At 46.3% G+C, this 21962-nt stretch overlaps 1 protein-coding gene across 12 annotated transcripts in view; it reads left to right on the top strand.

Annotated features, from left to right (window-relative positions):
• Ccdc57 (coiled-coil domain containing 57) overlaps positions 1-21962 on the top strand; it is a 101466-nt gene that overhangs the window by 23342 nt on the left and 56162 nt on the right. For all 12 annotated transcript variants that reach the window (XR_004113762.1, XR_004113763.1, XM_031354839.1 and 9 more), the window contains 9 exons: positions 1274-1375; positions 1694-1851; positions 1985-2059; positions 3269-3469; positions 7197-7355; positions 9416-9578; positions 10047-10181; positions 17519-17732; positions 18357-18509. Coding sequence is in view for 10 of the 12 variants with exons in the window: in XM_031354839.1 (XP_031210699.1) it covers positions 1274-1375; positions 1694-1851; positions 1985-2059; positions 3269-3469; positions 7197-7355; positions 9416-9578; positions 10047-10181; positions 17519-17732; positions 18357-18509 (1360 nt within the window). In the remaining 2 variants the exon portion in view is untranslated. The remainder of the gene's footprint in view (positions 1-1273; positions 1376-1693; positions 1852-1984; positions 2060-3268; positions 3470-7196; positions 7356-9415; positions 9579-10046; positions 10182-17518; positions 17733-18356; positions 18510-21962) is intronic.

Below are 21962 nucleotides of genomic sequence, written 5' to 3'. Positions count from 1 at the left end.
GCTATGTTCCACCAAATCACCACCCTCCTGTCCTGTCCTGTCCTGTCCTGTCATTTCCCTCCCTCCTTCCCTCCCTTCCCCCCTCCTTCTGTTCCTCCCTCCCTTCCTCCCTCCCTCCCTTCCTTCCCTCCTTCTTTCCCCCTTCTTCTGTCCCTCCCTTCCTTTCTTCCTTTTTTCCTCCATTTGTTTCTATGCTTGGAATAGAACCCAAGGTACCACATATAACAGGCAAGCACTCTGCCATATTTTATAATTATAACAATGATTTTAATATTCAAATTCTAATAAGGGTCACTCATGTGACTGTATATTTCACATTTACCTTTCAAGGGATTGAAGAAGTGAAACATAACTTCTAGTTGTGCTTTCTGAAGTTTCCTGAGCCAGAAAGTGATACCTGTTGCTGTAGAGCTCACAATGCACACATCTACCAGGGCTGGATGGTGCTTCGTGGGGTAAGGGTGGGGACAACTCCCTCAGAGCTGCATCTGTACTCCCTCAGCCTGTCCTTCAGGGACAGAGTCTGGTGGTGGGCAGAGCAGGGCAGGGCCCAGGACCAGGACTCACATGAGTCCCTGAGTGCTCAGTCATCCCAGGGGCTCTTGCTCTGTGCTGATCAAAAATGAGATGAAGGTACCTGGCCCCAGTGATAAAGAAACTAGACTTTTTGGTTCACCGGTAGCCAGAGGATCCAAACACTGTTTGTTATTAGCAGAGGACCCCATGGCAGGCCTCATCATGTCAGACATAAAAAGGAAGTGTGCAGAAGGGAATTATGCTAGCCTGACAGCAGTGACTGTGCAGCCTGGGTGCTCACCGAACTGCAAGAGTTACATAAGTCATCCCTCAGAGTTTTATTAAAATGGTTTCATTTATGACCCCATTTTACCTGAGAAGTTTTGTTCTTTCTTTGGTTAGTTGGTTGGTTGGTTGGTTGGTTGGTTGGTTGGTTGGTTGGCTTCATTTGTTTTTCAAGACAGGGTTTCTCTGTGTAGCCCTGCTGTCCTGGATCTCACTCTGTAGATCAGGCTGGCCTCAAACTCAGAAATTCGCCTACTTCTGCCTCCCAAGTGCTGGGATTAAAGGCATATATAGATATAGCTATATAGATATTGAAGAATGGTGGTAGGAAAATATAGTTAGACAGTTTTATATGTAGAACAGAAAACTTTGTATGTACTGTAAAAATGTAATTCACGATGAGCATCAGTCTCACCTGAGCTGAGGTGTTTGTGGCAGCTGCTCTCCTTCACTCATGGCTCTTTTGTTCCAGGAGCTGCTGCTGGAGTTTGAATCTGAAATGCAGAGAAAAGAACATGAGTTCCAGCTGAGGGCTGATGACATGAGCAACATAGTCTTGACCCATGAGCTCAAGGTAATTGGCTGGGTAGGGACTTTTGAAGAATTTCCACTTGTCAAGTTCGCTGTTGCCAACTTTAATTACTGTCCTGCAGAACACCATGCTGTTCCTTTGTTAGTTAGTTAGTTAGTTAGTTAGTTAGTTAGTTAGTTAGTTAGTTTTTTGAGACAGAGTTTCTCTGTATAGTCCTGTCTATCTTGGAACTCAGTCTGTAGACTAGGCTGGCCTCAAACTCAGAGGTCAGCCTGCCTCTGCTGAGTGCTGGGACCACAACAGACTTCACACTCTTCCTTTTACCCAGCTATTCTCCTGGAACTTTTCAATCTTTCTCAGATAAAACTACTAAACAAAGAGCTGCAAGCTCTGAGAGAAGCTGGAGCACAGGCAACAGAGAGTCTGCAGAAGGCAGAAACAGAGCACATTGAATTAGAGAGAAAGCTACAGGACCAGGCCCGGGAACTCCAGGATCTGGAGGCCGTGAGAGATGCTCGGTACGCAGGTTCTGTTCTCAAGGCATTGTGGCCATAAGGATAGATCCTGGTGGCGCTGCCTTCCTGGCTCCTTCCAGTTCTACTCTTCCATCTCTTCTGTAAACTGCTCTTTACTGACACAGTTTCTGTTTAGGATAAAGGACTTGGAGAAGAAGCTTCGCTCCGTGCAGCTGGCCAAGAAGAAAGCTGAGGAGACTTTCAGGAGGAAGTGGGTATCTGCCTGGGTGGTGCCACTGGCAAAGAGTCTGGACCATGTTTACTGGAGACAAGATGGGCTGGGATGCCGCTTTGGCTGACTCCATGTTCTACGTCTCAGGAGGGTTAGGCATCCAGTGTCTCAAAGTTTAAAATGTTTTAAGGGCCAAGAGCCCAATCCAGTTCATTAATAAAACACAAACTAAGAGTGTCTAAAACTCTGGATTTAGTCTCCAGTGTCTAAAACAGGCTTTTAAAAATGTAACCTTAGTTAAATTTTAACTTTTGTGGGTAAATGAGATGGCTCTGTGTATAAAGTCACTTGTCACCATAGCAGGTGACCAGAGTTCCATCCCTGGAACCCACGTGGTAAAAGGAGAGAACTTCCCGCATACATGCCCCTACACTAGATAAATAAGTATTTAAAAATTAAATGTTAACATTTAAAGCTTGGGTGTTTCACTACCTAGCTTATAAGTTTTAGACTATAGCTCCAAGCCTTGCCATGCTGACGTGGTCACCTGGTCACCCCTTACTCTCACAGATGTAGACTCTCTGAATTCTCTTTGCCTGCTAACATGCCCTGTACTGAGTGTGAGTTGGTACCCAGCCAACAGCAGCAGGCACTTTCATTGCCAGGTGTCTGGGACACCCAGGGTTCAGGAGGTGCTGGGACAGTATGGTCAGCAAGGAGTGGGGCTAGGGATGGATGCCAGCTAGGAGCTCAGTGTGGGCTCAGCCCCTCAGGGCAAGAGTCATTGACTTTCTCTTCCAAAGGAAACAGTAACTGTAGCTACTCTACACCATACACTTAGGCTTCCCAGCCACACTTGGGAGGAAGAAGGCGAACAGATTCTCTCTTGTGTTTTCTCGCGCCGCGTTTTGTGCAGTACAGACAAAGTGATACACTAAGGGAGCACTCAGGATTCTGCTCATCTGGGATGCAGGTAGCATCTGTTTTCCATGGCTGGTCAAGCTTAGTTGTCTGTTATGAGTGCTTTGTGAATCTGCTTTGGTGTCTGTGTGTGAGCTTTGGGGGCCTCTGAGAGCCTGGCATCTAAGAAGATCTGCTTACGTGGAAAGAGCAAGCACATCCACAAGTTACTCCTGCAGACTCAGCCATTGTATCAGGGACAACTGTAGTGTAAGAAAGGATGACAAACGCTTTGGAAGGTTCCAGAGCACTGAGTGAGCCACCTTGGGACCCTTCCCTGTGTTTCAGACATGAAGAGCTTGACCGTCAAGCCAGGGAGAAGGACACAGTGCTGGCAGCAGTGAAGAGCGCTCATGCAGAGCAGCTGCAGGCACTGGACGCCAGGGTGCTGGAGCTTCAGTTCCGATGTGAAACCTTGGAGGGACAACTGCGCAGGGCTGAGTGGACTCGAGCTGAGGATGCCAAGGAGAGGAATACCCTTACTGACAAGTGAGCTGCTGCCTCTGGCCCGCACAGCCCAACAGCCTCATGTGCCTGTGCCTGAGGCAGACATGGGCCATTTTAGAATGGAATTGTGCAAGCAGTGGGTAGGGGCTTTCTGCCCACCCCAGACCCCCACCGCCATTTATAGTAATGTTTTCTTTTTAATTATATAGTTTTTATATTTACGATTACTTGTGATAAGTATATATAACAAAGTTGACCTGTTATCTTCAGTTTTTGTTTTTCTGAGACAAGGTCTCTTTTGTGCAAACCTGGCCCAGAACTTGCTCTATGACCTTGGATGGCCTTGGATTTATAATCTGTGTGCCTCTACCTCCCAAGTGTTGGGACTGCAAGCATGTGTCACTGTAGCCTCCCCCCTCCCTCACTTATCTTCCTGCCTCAACCTCCTAAGTGCATTTGGGGTTAGGTGTGCAACACCACACCTGGCCAGGCTAGCCACTATATCTTTTAAGTGTAAAGTTCACTGGCATCAGGATATGACAAATGCGATCTCGGCTGTCTGTCTGCAGTTCCTAGTCGTCTCTGGCTGCCACTCCTGTCTTCCAGCAGCCTCCGATCTGTGCTATCTGTGCATCTGCCAACTCTAGGAACAGTACACAAATTGGAATCTTATGGCACTTGCCCTTATATGTCTGGCCTGTCACAGAGAGACTCACTCTCTCAAGGGTCATCCACATTCATAGGATGACATTTTCTTTTAAATTGTGATTGTGTCAAAATACCTCCAGAAGCTATGGAGGCCTTATTAGCCAGCTAGCCTAGCATAGTCAGTGAACCTTAGGTCCCAGTGAGAGGCCTTCTTTCAAGGCAGAAGGTTGCTGAGGGACATCACCCAGGGTACATGCATCCACACGTTTGGATCTGCACATGTCCTCATTCACATGCTTGCATATTCATACACACAAGAATACCATACCTAACACAAGTTAACTATTTTAGTCATTGAGCTATGGAGGGCAGTGGCTTGTTAAATCAAACTTTGTGTCTTTTAAGGATGATATCCCAGCTTGGACAAGCCACAGTCTTATCTGCTCTGTAAACATGGGTGTTTCCCCTCAGCTCTTCAGAGTAATGCTGCTTCAGTGCAGGTGTGCAGGCATCCTTCATTGATGATGCTTTCAGTTCTCTTGTGGACGTGAACAGAGTTGAAAATTCAAGACCATACAGCTCTGGGTTTAACTGGTGTGCATTTGTTTGTTTTTGTCTTGTTTTTGACACAAGGCCTCCCTGTGTAGCCTGAGGTGGCTTGGAAGCCTTAATTCTCCCACCCCAGCCTACCCAGCGCTGGAATTACAGGTGTGCTCCAGGACACTGGCTTCTTCCCAATATTTAATTCAATAGAATTGAATTAAATTCAATTTAATTTAGAGTGTTTGAACAACCTGCTCCACTTGTGCCTCATGTCAGGAACTGTGAGTGCTGGAGAGATGTAATAGCATTGGGCATGCAGCACTGAGCTCCATCCTGGGTGGTGAGGAAACACATAGGGACACGGTGTTCAACATGAACACTGAAGTCAGGCATTTGTTAACATTCCCAGGCTTAGCAACTGGTTATGTCTTTGGGATGGGGCTATATATATATATATATATATTTATATATATATATATATACTACTATGGGAAGAAGTAGTTCTCAGACCTGTGAAGTATCAAGAAATTAAAGCTTATACTACATGGGCTAGAGGGATAACTCAGTGCTTAAGAGTGATGGCTGCTCCTACAGGGATCTGAGTACAGTCCTCGGAACCCACATGCAGACAAAATACCCACAAACATAAAATAAAAATAAAACTAACAATTAAACTTTAAGAAGCTTGGTGCATGCTACTTTGTGAAGTCTAGTGTGCTCTTGCTTATTCTGTAAGAAACCAAGCAATTCACCTTAGTGAGCAATAATGCCCCAGCTGGGCTATGGCTACCTTGAGAGGAATGCTACCTCACTGCTATTCAGTTTCCACTCTGTCAGTATAGTTGCAGTGGTAGGGCCCTACAGAACCCTACAGTACCTGCCTCTTCTTGAAGCCTTAAACTAAATGACTTTGTGTTTTGAGGGTGTCTCATTCTATATAGCCCTGGCTAGTTTGGAACTCATAATCCTCCTACATTAGCCGCCTGGAATTATAATGCACCACACCCAGTTTTAACTAATTTTTAGTTTCTGTCTCTAAATATTTTTTGCTTCTTAAGGGTTATTACTACACAGACAGGGCATTTCTCTGACAGTGGAAAACAGGGCAGGATGATACACATCTGTAATCTCAGAACTCTGAAGGTGAGGCCAGCCTAGGCTATAAGTTGAAACCCTATCTCAAGAGAACATGTTCAGAAATCCCAAACTTTGCCAGGTGATGGTGGCTCACGCCTTTAATCCTAGCACTTGGGAGGCAGAGGCAGGTGGATTTCTGAGTTCGAGGCCAACCTGGTCTACAGAGTGAGTTCCAGGAAGCCAAGGCTACACAGAGAAACCCTGTCTCGAAACAAAACAGAACAAAAAACAAACAAACAAAAAAGAAATACCAAACTTGAACCTCTCTTCTTACTTGTGGGGAGTTCGGTGACCAATCTACCCCTGCCCAGCATGTACTGGCATTCTGTGACAACCTCAGTGCGGCTTGCCCTCTCGGTTGGTTTGCACTGGAACTTCAGGGCACACATGTAGGATTAAGATTAAAAACACAGGTTTGGTAGTGGCATGCCTGCTTCACTTGGAGCTATCAGGGTTTACTGGTCTTCAGAGTAATACTGTGGTAGCCATACTGGCAGCTAAGCCAGGCCATGTGTTGGGGAGGGGAGGTAGAAAGCGAAGGAGGCCACAGTGGACACGGGTCACTGGACCAGGTGTTTCTGTGCTGACCCTGGGAATGTTGGCCAGCCTGGAAGCAGCCTGGGGAGAAGTGTTGCTGAGGGCATTTCTAGGACCATTTCCTCAGTACCAGATACTGGCGCAGAAGGCAGAGTTGGGCAGGCTTGCCCAAAGTGACTAAAAATTGATGTCTTCCATATACCTGTTTTCAGCATTCCCAAAACATGTAGAGAGTTGGCACAGTGGCCTTTTTCATGCTGTACAAGGCCAGGTTTGAAACTCAACACCTGGCTGTAGATCCAGGGCAGCTATTCACCTTCCACTTGTCATGCCCACATTGGACAGCTCATCAACACAGAGCCCCAGAAGGTCTGCTCCCAGGGATGTGATCACTGGTGCACCGTGTGACAAAAGCAGATTGTTCCTATGAGCAGGGATGGTCTTGCTTAGATTGCCTCCCCTGAAAGTGTCACTTGATGTTTGTTTTTTGGGAAAGCTTGTCGGGTTTGGGCAGTTCGTCCAGCAGCGCTTGACTGCCAAGCTAATATGTGGACTCTAGAGTCTTCTTGCACTTTTAACTGAAGTCTGTTAGGTGCTAGGCTGGGCACAGTGGAAGATGAAAAGCTGACTCACCGCCAGTACTTCCTCAATCCCACAGTCCCACAAGCTATGTGTACTTTCCACCTTGTGTAATTTGGCCCTTTATAGTCAATTAGTTAACATTTTCATGGCTGGCTGCTAGACATTTCTTCCTGAGTAGAACCATGGTCTTAAATTAGGCAATGCCTTCTAATGTGGCTTTTTGATGAGGGCTTGGCAACTGTGTGTGCACTCCTCTGCGTCTGTATAGGAGCATGAGAGAGGACAAGAACCTTACTGCACTCCCACACTTCTTCCTGTGTAGATTTCGTGAGGATGCGGCCGCTCTGAAAGCTGCCTGGGACGCCCAGATCGCTCAGATGTCCAGGGAGGCTGTCTCCAAAGACCTTCAGGTTCAGATGCTACAGGAAGAAGAGATGAAGCTCAAGGCACAGGTGGCCAGGTTCCAACAAGACATAGACAGGTACTATCGCTGCCTGTGCTGAGTGTTTCCTGCAGACAAGGACCATTATAGGTCCTCAAGATTGAAACCACATCAAACAAACTTGACCCTGCATTCCCTGGGAAAGGAATGGTCAATGGGATGAAATCATGGTGGTGGGGGTAGGGACTGCAAACATCCAAGCCCAGAGACTTTAGGATGAGGAGTCTCAGTCTTCAAGGAGAGCAGCCAAGGGCTGGTGTGGTGGTGAGCAATGGCTGCCTTCCTCTGCCATCAGCTTGCAGAGGCAGACAGATTACCATGATTTCAAGGCCGACCTGATCCACATAACACTGCAGGACATCCAGGGCTACATAGAGAGACCCTATCTCAAGGAAGAGAAAAAAAAAGAAAGAAACAAACAAACCCACCATGCTCATTGTATTAACTTTGCTTGAGTGAAAGTAAGGGCCTGTTTCTACAGAGTCATCAAGTCAATCAGATATAACCTGGACATACACATCTACACTCCACCACTCTATCTAATCCAGCCCCCTTGGGTCTGTGGCCAGCCCTGACACCCCAACCCCATCTACTACCTGCCCTGGGCAAGGGCCTTCATGGACTGGGCTTCTGAATGACAGCCATAATGTAGCTTTTGACTGTGGCTTCTTTGGATTTTTCACTGCCTTTTGTTTTTAGGTTTTCCTCTGATATTTTTTTCTGTACATTTTGGTACGTTGAGTTCCTCTGTTCACTTCATCTATTGTTGATCCTGTCCCTGGTTCCTGTAACCTTACTGCCTGTGAGTGGATAGCAAAGGCCTTTCACTCACAACACTGGTCATTTGATGGCCTCCCCTTTACCCGAGACTAGCCTCACTGGAGTCTTATCAGTTCTGTCAATTTTGCTGATCTTTGTGAAGAACCAGCTTTGGATTTGATTTTCTCCATTGTTGTTATTGTGGTGGTGGTGGTTGTTCTATTTCCTTTGGCTTTGGTTTGGTGTTCTGAACAATCCTGATATCAGAGCCAAGTTGATTAACCCTGAAACAGCCTTCCTTCTATCAGATGTAACTAGTGTTGGAAGTTTCCTTCCCAGCACAGCTTAGCTACATCTGACAAGTTCTGATGTTATTCAGCTAAAATGCTGTCTCCTTGCGTACTCTCCCATCAGTTGATAACTTAGGACCACATTGCCTAATCTCTGATTTTAGCTTCAGGCACTATTTGTCAGTGATTCTGACCTAATTCTGCTGTGCATGCAGAATACACCTTGCATGATTGATTTCCTCTGCAATCTGTTTCACGACTTTGGAATGTGTTCTGCCCCAATACCTGGCTAAGCAGACTTAAAGATAAAATATACCCTTGTTGTGGTCTGGGTTCTAAAAATGTCACATGGACCACACTGGTAGATAACGCATGTTATCTACCATGTCCTTGCAATCTTATTGATTCTATCAATTAAAAAGAAAAGTGTGGAGACCTCCAACTGTGCTTGGGAATGTTTCCCTCTCAACTTTGTCTTTAAAGATGATGTGAAGTTTTCGTCAAGCACACCTGTGTTAGGGTTGTACTGGTTTCTTACTACTATGGCCTTTGTACAACTATAAACAGGCGGCCTGTTTGACCCCTCTGTCCACAGACTACTGTCTGGCCTGGGCCCTTCGCCCCTCCTGCTTTTCAGCCTTTGTGTCCCCAGGGCATATGTTCAAGTCTTGCCTCTTAGCACTCTGTTCAGAGGATTTACACAACAGTCCTAGTTTAGGTTTGATAGCTTAGATCCCTCCTCTGTCTACATACTGTTTTTCTCTGCCGAGTGTGGCTACCTCCCTCCAGCACTGTTTTCTCCAGTGTTTCTTGGATTTTGGTATCTGCCCTTTATGTTTACCTGTCTACAGTGCTATTGTTTCTCCAGGTCTCTCTTAGGACGGCTTCCCTTCGTATCATGCACACTTCCTTCCTCAGCATGAGCCACGCGTGAGATGTGAAGGTTGGGGCAGAGTATCATGTCAACCCCTCACATATCACCCCACCTTTGCTCTTCATGTTGGAGGGACCTCAGGAAAGTTAACATGGGACATTGGCATGTGTCTGTAGGTACAAGCAGCAGCTGTCCCTGGCAGTGGAAAGGGAACAGAGCCTGGAGCGTGAACAGGTACAGCTAGGCCTCGACTGGCAGCGTCGCTGCAATGATGTTGAACGAGACCAGATCCAGAGATCAGAGACTTTGATCCAAGGGCTGAGCAAGGCCAGAGATCAGGTGTGTTGGGTACTCTGGGTGTGGAGTATATAAACAGTACTGGACAGGATGGGTTTGGCCCTTGCCATATTATTTTTTAACTCAGAAAACTCCAAACTCAAATACCAGTTAATTTATAGCATGAGTCATGGTCATGCTAATGTAGTAGTGCAGCCCTGACAGCCCAGCTGCTCAGGAGAAGGAGGTAAGAGATCTCAAGGCCAAGGCCAGTCTAAATAAAAATAAGTCTCTGCCTTACCACCAAACATGTTTAGGGGCTGTTTCTGGTTCTGGGAGTGGTGAGATAGTTCATACCCACTGAGATGGCCCTGCCCAGCCCCCCACCAGTGGAGGGTGGCCCTAGCATTCTGAGTGCTACATATACATTGGCTCTTGTGTCTGTTCACTTGCTCCTGTTGTCTGCTTTTTAAGCAGAAGGGAGCCTGGTCCCTGAAGACCAGCATTGCCCACAGATGGATATTTTCACAGGTTGCTGCTAAGCTCCAGGAGACAGAGAGGGCACTGCATAAGCAGGAGGCCCTGCTGAAGGCTGTGTCGCTGGAGCGAGACCAGGCTATGGAAACTTTACGGACACATGGGCTCCTCCCTGGACAGGAGGCACAGGTGAGCCCCCTACTGACTTGAAGAGCCTTTACTCCACACTTCAGTGTCCAGTTCATCGGCCCAGGCTTTGTTAGTCCAGCCCCTCTCAATGACATTTGCTCCAACAAGGGCAAGTCCAAACTTCACAGTATTGACATGGACATGCAGTATATAGTCTTCTTGATTCTTTAGCATTTGAAGCTCTAAAACCGAAAATCCAGAGCATACATGACATGCCCAGCACTGAAGAAAGGCTCGGGCTCTGCCCTGTACTACTCTAGGTGATATTACTTTGATATTACTCTAGGTGGCAATATCAAATCACTATTGAGTCTTTCAGGCCAGTCATTCATTGTTATGTACTTACTTACTGGCTGTGTCACCACCTCCCTAGACCATAAAAATTTGCCAACTTAGTCTCCTAGATATTATTTATTATTATGCATTATTATTGTTGGGGGGAGGTTATACATGCCACAGAACACATGGAAGGTCAGAGCATAGCTCTGTGGAGTTGGTTCTCTCCTTCCACCTTTATGTGGGTTTCAGGGAAGTAACTCAGATTGCCAGGCTTGCTCAGCAAGTGTCTCAGCTATCAAGACAGTCCCAGATCACAGCCTTGTAGAGATGGGTACTGCTGCCATGGAGACTAGCGTGCCTGAGCTGTTACAGTTGTTAGCAGAACTGATTCCTAGGCAGAGGGGCTCAAGGTGGGAGCCAGAGGACCTAGAGACAGCCCTAGACTGGGAGAGCCAGAGGACCTAGAGACAGCCTTACACTGGGAGAGCCAGAGGACCTAGAGACAGCCTTACACTGGGAGAGGCTAGAATAGCTATTATCCTAAGCTTGCAAATATTTTGGCTCTTTTTATTTCTGGGTTTTGGTTTTGGTTTGGTTTAGTTTTTGATGAGGTAAACTTACTTCCCAGAGTGATAATATGAAGGCCCTAGCATCCTGAACAGTGAGTCTGATGGGCAAATGTACCACATACACTTCCAGAAAGCATTTCTTCACCCTGTGCAGATCCCTCTACCCTTCCCTTGCTCCCATCTTCCTACCCAAGGCAGTCACGTTCTGATTTCTCTCCTCATTGATTTTTTCCTCTGCTTGTGGCTTTTGTCACCTTGCATGGAGGACTAGTTGGGGAGGATTCCCTCTACTGCATGTTGTGGATCCTGGCTATGGTAAAGAATATTTCAAGAATCAGGTATGCTTGTGCCTCTCTTTAATCCCAGCAGATCTCTGAGTTTGGGACCAGCTTGGTCTACATAGTGAGTTCCAGGCCAGCCAGAGTTACACATTAAAACCCTGTCTTAAGCCATAATTAAACCCACACCAAAAATAAGAATATTCGAAGGGATGGGGAGATGGCTCAATGCGTAAAGTCCTTGCTGTACAATTATAAGGACCTGATGTTGCCTCTTTTTTTTTTTTTTAATTTTTTTTTTTTTTTTGGTTTTTCAAGACAGGGTTTCTTTGTGTAACCCTGGCTGTCCTGGAACTCACTCTGTAGACCAGGCTAGCCTTGAACTCAGAAATCTGCCTGCCTCTCTGATGTTGCCTCTTGATGCCATACAGTGACACACGGACAAATCGATACTCACATGGCACACACCAGCACACACACACACACACACACACACACATACACACAATTTAAGATTTAGGCAGGTGGCTGGACAGTGATGGTGCACACCTTTAATCCCAGCACTTCGGAGGCAGAGGCAGGCAGATTTCTGAGTTCGAGGCCAGCCTGGTCTATAAAATGAGTTTCAGGAAAACCAGGGCTATACAGAGAAACCCTGTCTTAAAAAAACAAAAAAAATTTTAGGCAGGTGTAGTGGCACACACTTGTAATTTCAGTACTCAGGCAACCGAGGGAAGAAAATCGTGAGTTCAAAGCTAGTCTGGACTACATAAGGTTCTCTATTAAAAACAAACTGAGGGGGCTGGAGAGATGGCTTAGTGGTTAAGAGCACTGACAGCTCTTCCAGAGGTCCTGAGTTCAATTCCCAGCAATCATATGGTGGCTTACAACCATCTGAATGAGATCTGATGCCTTCTTCTGGTGTGTCTGAAGACAGCTACAATGTACCCACATAAATGAGAAAATAAATCTTAAAAAAATAAATAAATAAAAATAAAAACAAACTGAAGAATGTTAAATAGGCAAGGCTATAGAGATGGAGTGCTTTCTTGCATGACCAAAGGCCTAGACTTGAGCCCCAACATCACAAATAAATGAAAGTGATCCATCACTGCACACAGTCATCCTCACTGTCCTGTGAGGCATACAGAGCCCAGAAGCAATTTGTGCCCTGTATTGAACATGAGCACATGAAGTCATGGTCTATCTATGAAGACCCCATCTTAGCTTCGTGGGAATTGTCCAGCCACAGGGGACTGGCTGTTTGTGTGTACTCTTGACTGGGAGCTATAGCCATATGAAGGCAGGCATATGAGTACTGGTGGCAGCCTCTTGGCCACTGAGTATTAAGGGGCAGGAAGGCTTGAGAGGAAAGAGTTAACACAGGCTCTAGGGTGAAGCTGGAACACTGGCATCTCAGCATCACATCATCACTAACCAGGAACTCATGCTTTGCTTTGCTCTTTGGTTCTTTTTGAGGTTGTTTGGGTATTTGTTTGTTTGTTTTGTTTTGTTTTTGTTTGTTTTTTGAGACAGAGACTCACTATGTAGCTTTATCTGTCCTGCAACTCACTGAATAGGACACTGAACTTTTTTTTTCTCAAGATTTCTGTGTAGCCCTGGCTATCCTGGAATTCAATCTGTAGATCAGGCTGGCCTTAAACTCACAGAGATCTGCCTGCTTCTGCCTCCTAAGTGCTGGGATTAAAAGAATTCACCACCACTGTGTTAAACTCTTGAGGATTTGAACTCCCAGAGGTCTGCTTGCCTCTGCCTCTCAAGTGCTGGGGCAGCATGTACCACCATAGCTGCCTTGCCTTTATTTTAAAAATATAAGATAGTGCTTCCTCTTTTATTGATCTCATCAGATTGTAGTGTCAGTTTTGAAATATTGAGTATACTGTCAAATATCCAGAGTCATATTTCAGGATGCAGTCATGGGGCCAGGAACCTGGAGGCAGGAGCTGATGCAGAGACCATGAAGGGGTGCTGCTTACTGGCTTGCTCAGCCTGCTTTCTCATAGAACCCAAGACCACAGGCATGGCTGTGCTTTCTCCCATCAATCACTAATGAAGAGAATGCCCTACAGGTTTGTCTACAGCCTGATCTTATGGGGGCATTTTCTTAATTGAGGTTCCCTTCTCTCAGATGACTATAGCTTGTATCACATTGACATAAAACTATCCAGCACATGGTCTTTATGAAAGGTCACTCACCAGTTCTCTGGAGTAACAATACTGATTTTCTTTTGGGGCCCTTCCTGAGGGATGCCTGCCTCAGATTTGTCTGTCTCCTACCAAGCTGTCCTTCTGTTAAAGGCCAAGTTCCCAGATCATAGAGTAGGCACAGGGGACGATAGTGTCCACACTGGAAGTGACTCCCCAGGATGGCCCTGGTGCTGGCAGCTGGCAGCTGGTGCTTGCCTGTGCCATGCTGTGGGATACAGAATCTGACCAGCAGACTGCCGAGAGAACACACTTCTCCTCTGAGTTCTCACACTTTGCACTTCCCAAACTTGGCCCATGGCAGAACAGTTGGTTGAAGATACTCCTGACCCCTCCTGGGGCCTCTGAGGAGAGCTGCCTCAGGGGTGGAGCACTGAGGACACCTGAGCAGCTGTGCTCACATTTCTGCCACAAGAATCAGAGGCTGATGAGGGGGTAAATGACCTTTGGGACACACGGACCTCTTACCCCACAGGCTTTCGTGAGGTCATATATGAAGTGTTCCCCAATCTGAGCACAGGAAAAACTATAGACAGATGATAGAAGAAAAAGTACTTATTTTCATCAATGGTCCCTTACTGGAAGCTTTCTTGAACTTTTCCCCTAGGCTGGCAATCAAAAGAATACATTTGTCTCCAAGTACCAGCTAAGCAGGTCAGCAAGGCCTATCAGTTAGCTGGTTTTTGTTAAGTAAACAATGCACTTCAGTAGTGTGCTCTATAGTCAGGAACAGCCCATGCCTACCCACCTCCTCAAGTGTACCCTTGATCTTGGACACAGTATCTGGCTGTGTCCCAACAACCAAAGCAGCCAGTACAGTTCCCAGAATCTGCCTGCAGACGCAAGCCTAGGTAGAGCTCTGGAATAGAGTGATGGGCCCGGGCTCAGGAGGGAGAAGCCCTCACCAGCTCCTCACTCATAGCATTACAGAAAACTTTGAACTGAATGGTGAGGGTTGCCTAACCTGCCCTACTGGTGAGCCACAGAAGTCAACAAAGGAAATGTTGCTTGAGTGCTATTGGGTGGGAGCCTCCTGCAAACCCCACTAGGAGCACCTAGGGACTATCTCTGCATAGCCAGGAGCCTGTGCTGTGCCAAAGACTGACACCAAATTGACCACAGGCTTCCTCAGCACACAGGATTGGCTGTGTGTCACATCCATTTTAGAGGCTCCCATCTGGCACATGTGATGTGGGAACATTACTCATAGTCTAGGGCAGATCAGAAGGGTAGCCCCTTGTGCTTCAGAGTTGTCACCTTGGGGATCCCAAGGGGGAGATGTACCTAGCCTGAGACCAGAAGAGGCTTTTAGCCAGCTTGGTGTCACAGATGTGAGATAGCACAGGGATGGCCGGGCTTCCCTGTGCTTCACAGAGGGTCTCCCCAGGTTTCCTGGCCTGGCTGCTGCTGTGCTGTCCATTGCCAGAGAGGGTGAATCAGCCAGTCATAATAAAGAAGAGGCTGGATGTTGCAGAAAACTGAGGTGGCCCTTCCTGTCCAGGGGGTAAGAGCTGAGGTGAGCTCAGATTGGGCTAGAAGGTTAGTAACCACAGGCTGCACATTCAGTCAGCCTGGCTAAAGAAGAGCATTGGCAAGCTGGGGCTCAGGTTAAGTGAAGTGAGAATTTTGTTCTAGGAGTAAAAAAAAAATTTACAGCAACTTAAAAAGCTCTGGTTGGGCTAGTGAGATGGCTCAGTGGGTAAGGGTGCTTGCTGCTAAACCTGAAGACCTGAGTTTGATCCCCAGGACCCATTGTGGAAGGAGAGGACAAAGTTGTCTTCTGACTTCCATATGCAGGCTGTGGCATGTACATATACACACAAACACACATGGAGAGAATGTAATTTTCGAAGGTGGGATGGGGTGGTTGTAGTTAGTGCTGTAGTGAGAGGATCTTTGAGATCATGCAGACCTAGAACAGACCCAGCTTAACTCCTCTCAGCCTCAGGTAGGCTGCACCTGTCAGTGGAGGGAGGGAGGTGCTCCCTAACACACTTCTGCCTGAAATCCACACTCCTGGGAAGTAGGTAGATAGGCAGTGGATGGAGTGGCCTGAACGTGTTGGGGGAGGGGGCATAAATGGAGGGGGCAGGGCTGTGTCTGAGAGGCTGAGAGCATTTAACTAGGAAGTTTGTCTTTTCCTTTAATTCTACCATAAATATTTGTACCCCATAGAGATCCTTTAGAGACATAGTCTGAATGCCACATCACATGCCATGCTTTGATGTGCTGCATCGTGTTCTCACCAGGTTGTTAGATTGTTCACAAGCTTGGTTAAAATGGTGTGCTTGGCCGGTTGGAGAGGCTGCTCAGCAGTTAAGAGCACTTCTTGCTCCTGCTGCTTTTGCAGAGGAGTCCCCAGTACCACATGGCTGCTCACAACCATTTGTCATTCCAATTCCTGGTATTCAACACCATCTTCTGGCTTTTGTGGATAGTGCATACACGTGGTGCATATACATATTTGCAGTCAATCTTTTTTTTTTTTTTTTAATGTGGTGTTGGACACATTTGTGTCTCTTCCTCAGAAGATTGGCTCTGTTCTCCTGTTCTGGGTCTTCTTGACTTATGACCAGAGAAGCTGGTAACAGAGCCTCAGTTTGCACTGAGGAGCACTTGAAACACCTCTGGGCATGCTGAGTTGCTTTATTTCCTTTTCACTCTGAGTGTTAGTTTACCCTGCGCCTCACGCTGTCCCAGACCTAGGGGCTCTGCTCACCCAACCTGTTTAGATGCTTTCTGTTGCAATTGTAGTTCCTGCTCCTCTCTCTGTTTTCAGCTGTGTTCAACCCAGTGAATTGTCTTACTGTTCTAAAACTTCATAGAAGCCATAAAGCCAGGGCTGGAGAGATGGCCCAGCAGTTAAGAGCACTCGCTGTTCTTCAAGAGGACCTAGGTTCAATTCCTAGCATCTACATAGCAGCTCATAGCTATCTGTAACTTCAGTTCCAGTGGATCCAACAACCTCACATAGACATACATCTAGGCAAAACACCAATGCACAAAAAATAAAAATAAATAAATATTGGCCATGCAGTGGTAGCACACACCTTTAATCCCAACACTTGGGAGACAGAATCAGATGGATCTCTGGGCTCAAGGCCAGCCTGGTCTACAGATCTAGTTCCAGGACAACCAGGGATACACAGAGAAAACCTTGTCTAAAAACAAACAAACAAACAATAAATAAATAAACAAAATCAGTCAATCAGTCTTTTTTAAAAATTAAAAATTTTCATAAAGCCTTTGGTACAGTAAACATAGGCATGTGACTGAACTGTCACCCCTCCAGAGCTCCCCTGACACTCTTCCTCCTTCCTAGCTCCGTGACCCTTGACTGTGTCTGAGAATCCAACTACTGAGTGGCCCTCAAGGCATACAGAGGAGTCAGGAGGATCATTGTTGTAGGAACTTTGGGGAAGCAAACAAGCTTCTACATCCTCCACATAGTCCTTGATGGCAAACCAAAGTATGATTCTTCCAAATCCAAGAACTTATTGGGCTTTCTCAGAGGTCATGCCCGAGTGGCTACCTACAAGCACGTGGGGAACTACAGAGCAATCACACCACCAGTTTAGCCCCAGTGTGGATGATGACTTTGCCACAGCTGTATAGCTAGACCCTCTTGCCTTCAGTAAACCTCCCACAGTCTATATACACCCTGATTCATCTCTAGACCATGAGGGTGTGTATAGTTAGGACAAGACTGCATACTACTGGGTGCAAGGAGGAAGGGGCCAGAATATGAAGTGAGGGCCTTCATTCCCAACTGTGAGGAAGTGTCATCAGTCAACAAGTCCAATCCTGGGGGTCTCTTTCAAATAATCAGCTTTTCTGATAAAGATGTGGCTATTACAGTTGGAAGATAGTTTCCTACAATACACTGCCGTTCTGGAGGACAGGGTATGGCTCCAAGGTGAGCTAGAGCAAAGGACCTCTCCTTTTGTGTCCCTGAGTATTCTCCCTTGCTGTGTGTGGTTGGCAGGTACCTCTTCAGCAACATAAAGGAGAGATAAGGACAGATTCTCCATCTCCTGAGATCCAGAGGCTACAGGAACAGAATGCAGGTCTGCGGAACGCTGTTTCACAGATGAGGAGAGAGATGGAAATGCTGAGTGGTCATCTTCCCTCTGCCCAGCCAGAAGAGTGTTCAAATGCAAACCCTGATCCCAAGGCTGGAGGAGACTCAGCCCCTCCAGGTGAACAGGAAGAGATAGAGGCAAAGAGGAGGAAATGGTGGGGACATGGGAACTGGACAGAAAAGGGAAAGTACCCCTAGATAGCCTTCTTATTCTAGTCGTAATAAATTACCAGAGTACAGTAGTTGTTTGTTCTCCAAGAGAGAAACTTAAGTTTTGTATTTAACAATGTTTCTTTGGCGACATGGGGGAAAGTGCAAGGTGTACATTTGATACTCCTGGCAGACAGGTAGACTAGGCAGGATGTGGTAGTGCCAGCACGGTTGCCAGGCAGGCCTTCCTCAGGAGGAGTATCCTATGGTAGATGTGAGTTGGCAGCCCCACCTATGTCTTGTTCTTAGCAGGCACCATGACTGCTTCAGGGACAAGTCTCTGATACTGGAATTATTCCCTCCATTCAGAAAGCCAATGGGAGTGAGGCAAGCATGGGAGTGAGGCAGGCAGATCCTCACTCCTGGTTCCAAAGCCTTTGTCGAGGACATGGAGGCTAAGCTGAGAAGTGAACATTGGTCCAGAGAATCTGGAGGCAGGGGAGAGCTTGCAAGCCTTGCAGCTTTGGCAGTAAGACAGTGGTGTAAGTGTGCCAGTGAGTGTGTGTAATGTTGTTCCCTGGTGTTTTGGCAGATTATGTTCTAGCCCTTGAAGCAGAAATACAAAACCTAAAGAATAAACTCAAGGCATTGGAAGAACAGCTACAAAGCACGGAAGAGCCAGAGAAGACACCCGTGGCCACTGCTGATCCACACCATGGTGCCCACAGCTCTGCAGAAGCAGCTGGTGAGAGCCCCTTGCTGCCTGAACCTGATTCTCTGTCCCAAATTTGACTGTGTGAAAATTAAGATGTATGTTCGGTGGTGGCACACGCCTTTAATCCCAGCACTTCGGAGGTAGAGGCAGGCAAATCTCTGAATTTGAAACCAGCCTGGTCTACAGGGTGTGAGTTCCAGGACAGCCAGGGCTACACAGAGAAACCCTGTCTCCAAAAAGAGAGAAAGAAAGAAAGAAAGAAAGAAAGAAAGAAAGAAAGAAAGAAAGAAAGAGAAAGAAAGAAAGAGAAAAAGAAAAGAAAGAAAGAAAGAAAGAAAGAAAGAAAGAAAGAAAGAAAGAAAGAAGGAAGGAAGGGAAGAGGGAAAATTTACAAATTAGTAAAAATTAAACAGTGTTTAAGAATAAAGAAAACTGAGATAAAGATAAATTCCCTAAGGCGAGTCTTCCAAATGCATGCATAGCTACAGTCTTTACTACCATCAGACACCCTATCTCCAGAGCAGGCGCTCCCTGGAAGTCCCTAGTTGCCGCAGACTGGGATTTCTTACGGGGTCCCTTGTTCAGCGGGACGAGGAGTTCTGGCCAGATGGGCACGGGATTCGGCTTTTGACAAACAGACTACACACAAGTGGTGTAAGGTCTGAGTGTATTTCTTTAAAAATGACATGAGGCTTTTACAATCATTGTAAAAGAGAAATGAAAAATCTGGCAGCTCAACAGTTGAGGTACCTCTGAGGCTATCTGAAACATACTGGGTCTAAAGCAGCAGCTATCTCCTCTGAACTGGTGCTGCATCCCCCAGGCCCAAGTGCTCTGGGCCCGGGGTACTGCGAGAGATACATGAATCTGAGTCCTAGCCCATCTAATTTCTAGTGCTAGTCCTGCATGAGAGTCCAAGTCCTTCTTCCCCCAGTCCTAGTGCTAGACTGAAGTCACGTAGGCAAGCCGACCCCAACACCCAGGTCGGCAGGGTCTGGTAGCTAGGTACGTAACTGGAGGAAGAGGGGTGGAGCCCTCCCTGTTGAGGTATTCTTATGCTAATTCTCTGGTTCTTGCTGGAGGCAGGCAGAGGGGAATCCTGACCTAACACTTTCAGCTAATGTCTTAGAGTGAGAGAAACCTTTCAATTACTCTCTAGTACGTAAAGCATTAAACTAGGATAGTTGGAAACATTGTGTCGGCCAGGAGACAATGTCCAATCTTAACCATTTACAAATCATTACTTGGGGTAGCTTTATGCCTAATTATGAGGGCGTGTTGACGATTGGAGAGACTAATCTGAAACACGTCTGAGTTAGGGGATACCAGCGACTAGTCTGAAATCCAGGAGGCACAGAACTCCTTTTGGATTCTTATTGCCTCTTATCCTTTATCAGGATTTTATCCCCGATATTTTGGATGTGACTGGAGTAGACGAGTGTGCATAGCACCTAGTGTTAGGCAGGAGTTCTATTTTCTCATGTATGTGGAATTATGTGGCACATGAGCATTTGTCTGGTGTCTTTTGGCCTAAATTGTGTTTTAGTGGACAATACCAGACTTTACAGTGCTTGTCCATCAGACTGACTATCCATCTGTCATCATGCTCTGCCCATGAGCAGTTTTTCAGGACAGCTCCACAGCGTGCACAATCTATCTTCCTGGTTAGCTGTCCCACAGTCTATGTGGCGCAGCCTGTTACAGTGTGAATTTGCAGTCTGTATGGGCATGAACCTTTTTTCCTGGGCTTTTGGAATCCTCATCTGCCCTGGCTGTCACAGTGAGTGTATTAGTTATGTTTCTGAGGTAGTGATAAAACACCACGAATTAGACATCTTATAGAAGAAAACACTTATTTTGGTTTACAGTTGCAGAGGGTTAGAGTCTATAAAGACAAGGTGGAGGCAACAGACAGGTATGGCAACTGGGAAAGGATGGCTAGAGCCACAGCACAAAGCAGATAGAAGTATGGAGTTTTTAACCTTCAGTGACACATTTCCTCCATCAAGGCCACATCTCCTAAACCTTCCTAAACACTGTCACCAAGTGCCCAAGCACCTGAGCCTGTGAGGGACAGTGTCATTCAAACCAGGACAGTGAAATTCTGCAGCCTGGCCAGGCACCTGTGCTGGTGGCCACTTGTGACCTCTGAGAGATCCTGGAGTTCTGAGCAGCACTCCCACTGCCAAGTCCCAGGCATGTGTTGTCCCTAGGTCCCTCAGGGCTCTCCACAAATGTCTACCCACCAGCCCTTCCCAGCAGTGTGCTGTCTTTGGAGCAGAGCTGAGGCAAGCAGTGGGGCAGGAACAGAGAGGACAGACATCTTTCCTAGAACAGGCTTGCCCTGGGCCTTCTTTCCATTCTTTACAAGGAAGTAGAGAATATCTGAGGTACTGTGTATATCCCTAGTACCCGAGGGAAGGACAGGAGGTCACATCCCTGACCAAGGGGCTGTCTGTCTTTCACCTTGCAGAGACATCTGTGTGCCAGGTTGTGATTAGTGAACAAAGCAGGGTGGAACACACTGTCCTATCAGGCCACCATTCCCTGGGAAGGAGCCCGGGCACTGTGGCACACGCTTCCTTATGGGCTGCCACACCTGTCTTGCAAATTTTCCTTTTTTGTAATGTTCTAGTCAGAGGTTGGAACCAGGGTTACTCTGGCCTTAGAGATAGATATGCATGGTCAGACACATTTTTCTTAAATGATTTATTGAATTTAACTTTCAAATCACCAGGACCTAGAGTTTTTCTTGTGGGAAGATTTGAAACTTAAGTTTGTATTTGTAGTTAAGGGACTGTTCATATTTTGTTGCTTTTCTTTTTTTTTCTGAGACTCATTCTGTAGAGCAGGCTGGCCTCAAAGTCACAGAGATCTCCCTGCCTCTGCCTCCTGAGTGCTCGGGTTAAAGGTGTACACCAGCACTGCCATATTTTCTTTTTATATATTTTGTATTACATTATACTAAGAAATTATCCATTTTATCAAGTTTTTAAAGTTCTAGGATGAAGTCTCTTATCCTATCTGTTTTGTTCATTTACTTCTTTGAGACAATAATCCTCCTGCCTCCACTTCTGAGTAGCTGAGACTGCAGCTGTATTGCTGTACTGTCTATCCTGAGTCTTAAATGTCCATAGACATTTCCCCACACATTGTATTGGACATTTGCTTCTGCTCTCTAATGTTCTTTCTTGGCATTGTCCCTGGGAGTATGTAGTTATTTATTTCTTTACTCATTGCTTTACAAAAGGTTAGCCGTTGGGATTGCTGGCATTAAGAGTCTATGTTACTTTCTATTTCCTCAGTAGTTAATGTTAATTTTATTCTGTTAACTTCCTTTTAGATTATTTGTTTTTCATGGGTTAATCTTTTGTTTCTGTGTTTGTTTTTTTAGTTTGTTTGTTTTTGGTTTTGGTTTACTTTTGGTTTTTCGAGACAGGGTTTCTCTGTGTAGCCCTGGCTGTCCTGGAACTCACTCTGTAG

Source organism: Mastomys coucha, unplaced genomic scaffold (assembly GCF_008632895.1).
Source record: "Mastomys coucha isolate ucsf_1 unplaced genomic scaffold, UCSF_Mcou_1 pScaffold5, whole genome shotgun sequence".
Lineage (NCBI taxonomy): Eukaryota > Metazoa > Chordata > Mammalia > Rodentia > Muridae > Mastomys > Mastomys coucha.
This window is presented reverse-complemented; position numbering and strand designations above follow the sequence as displayed.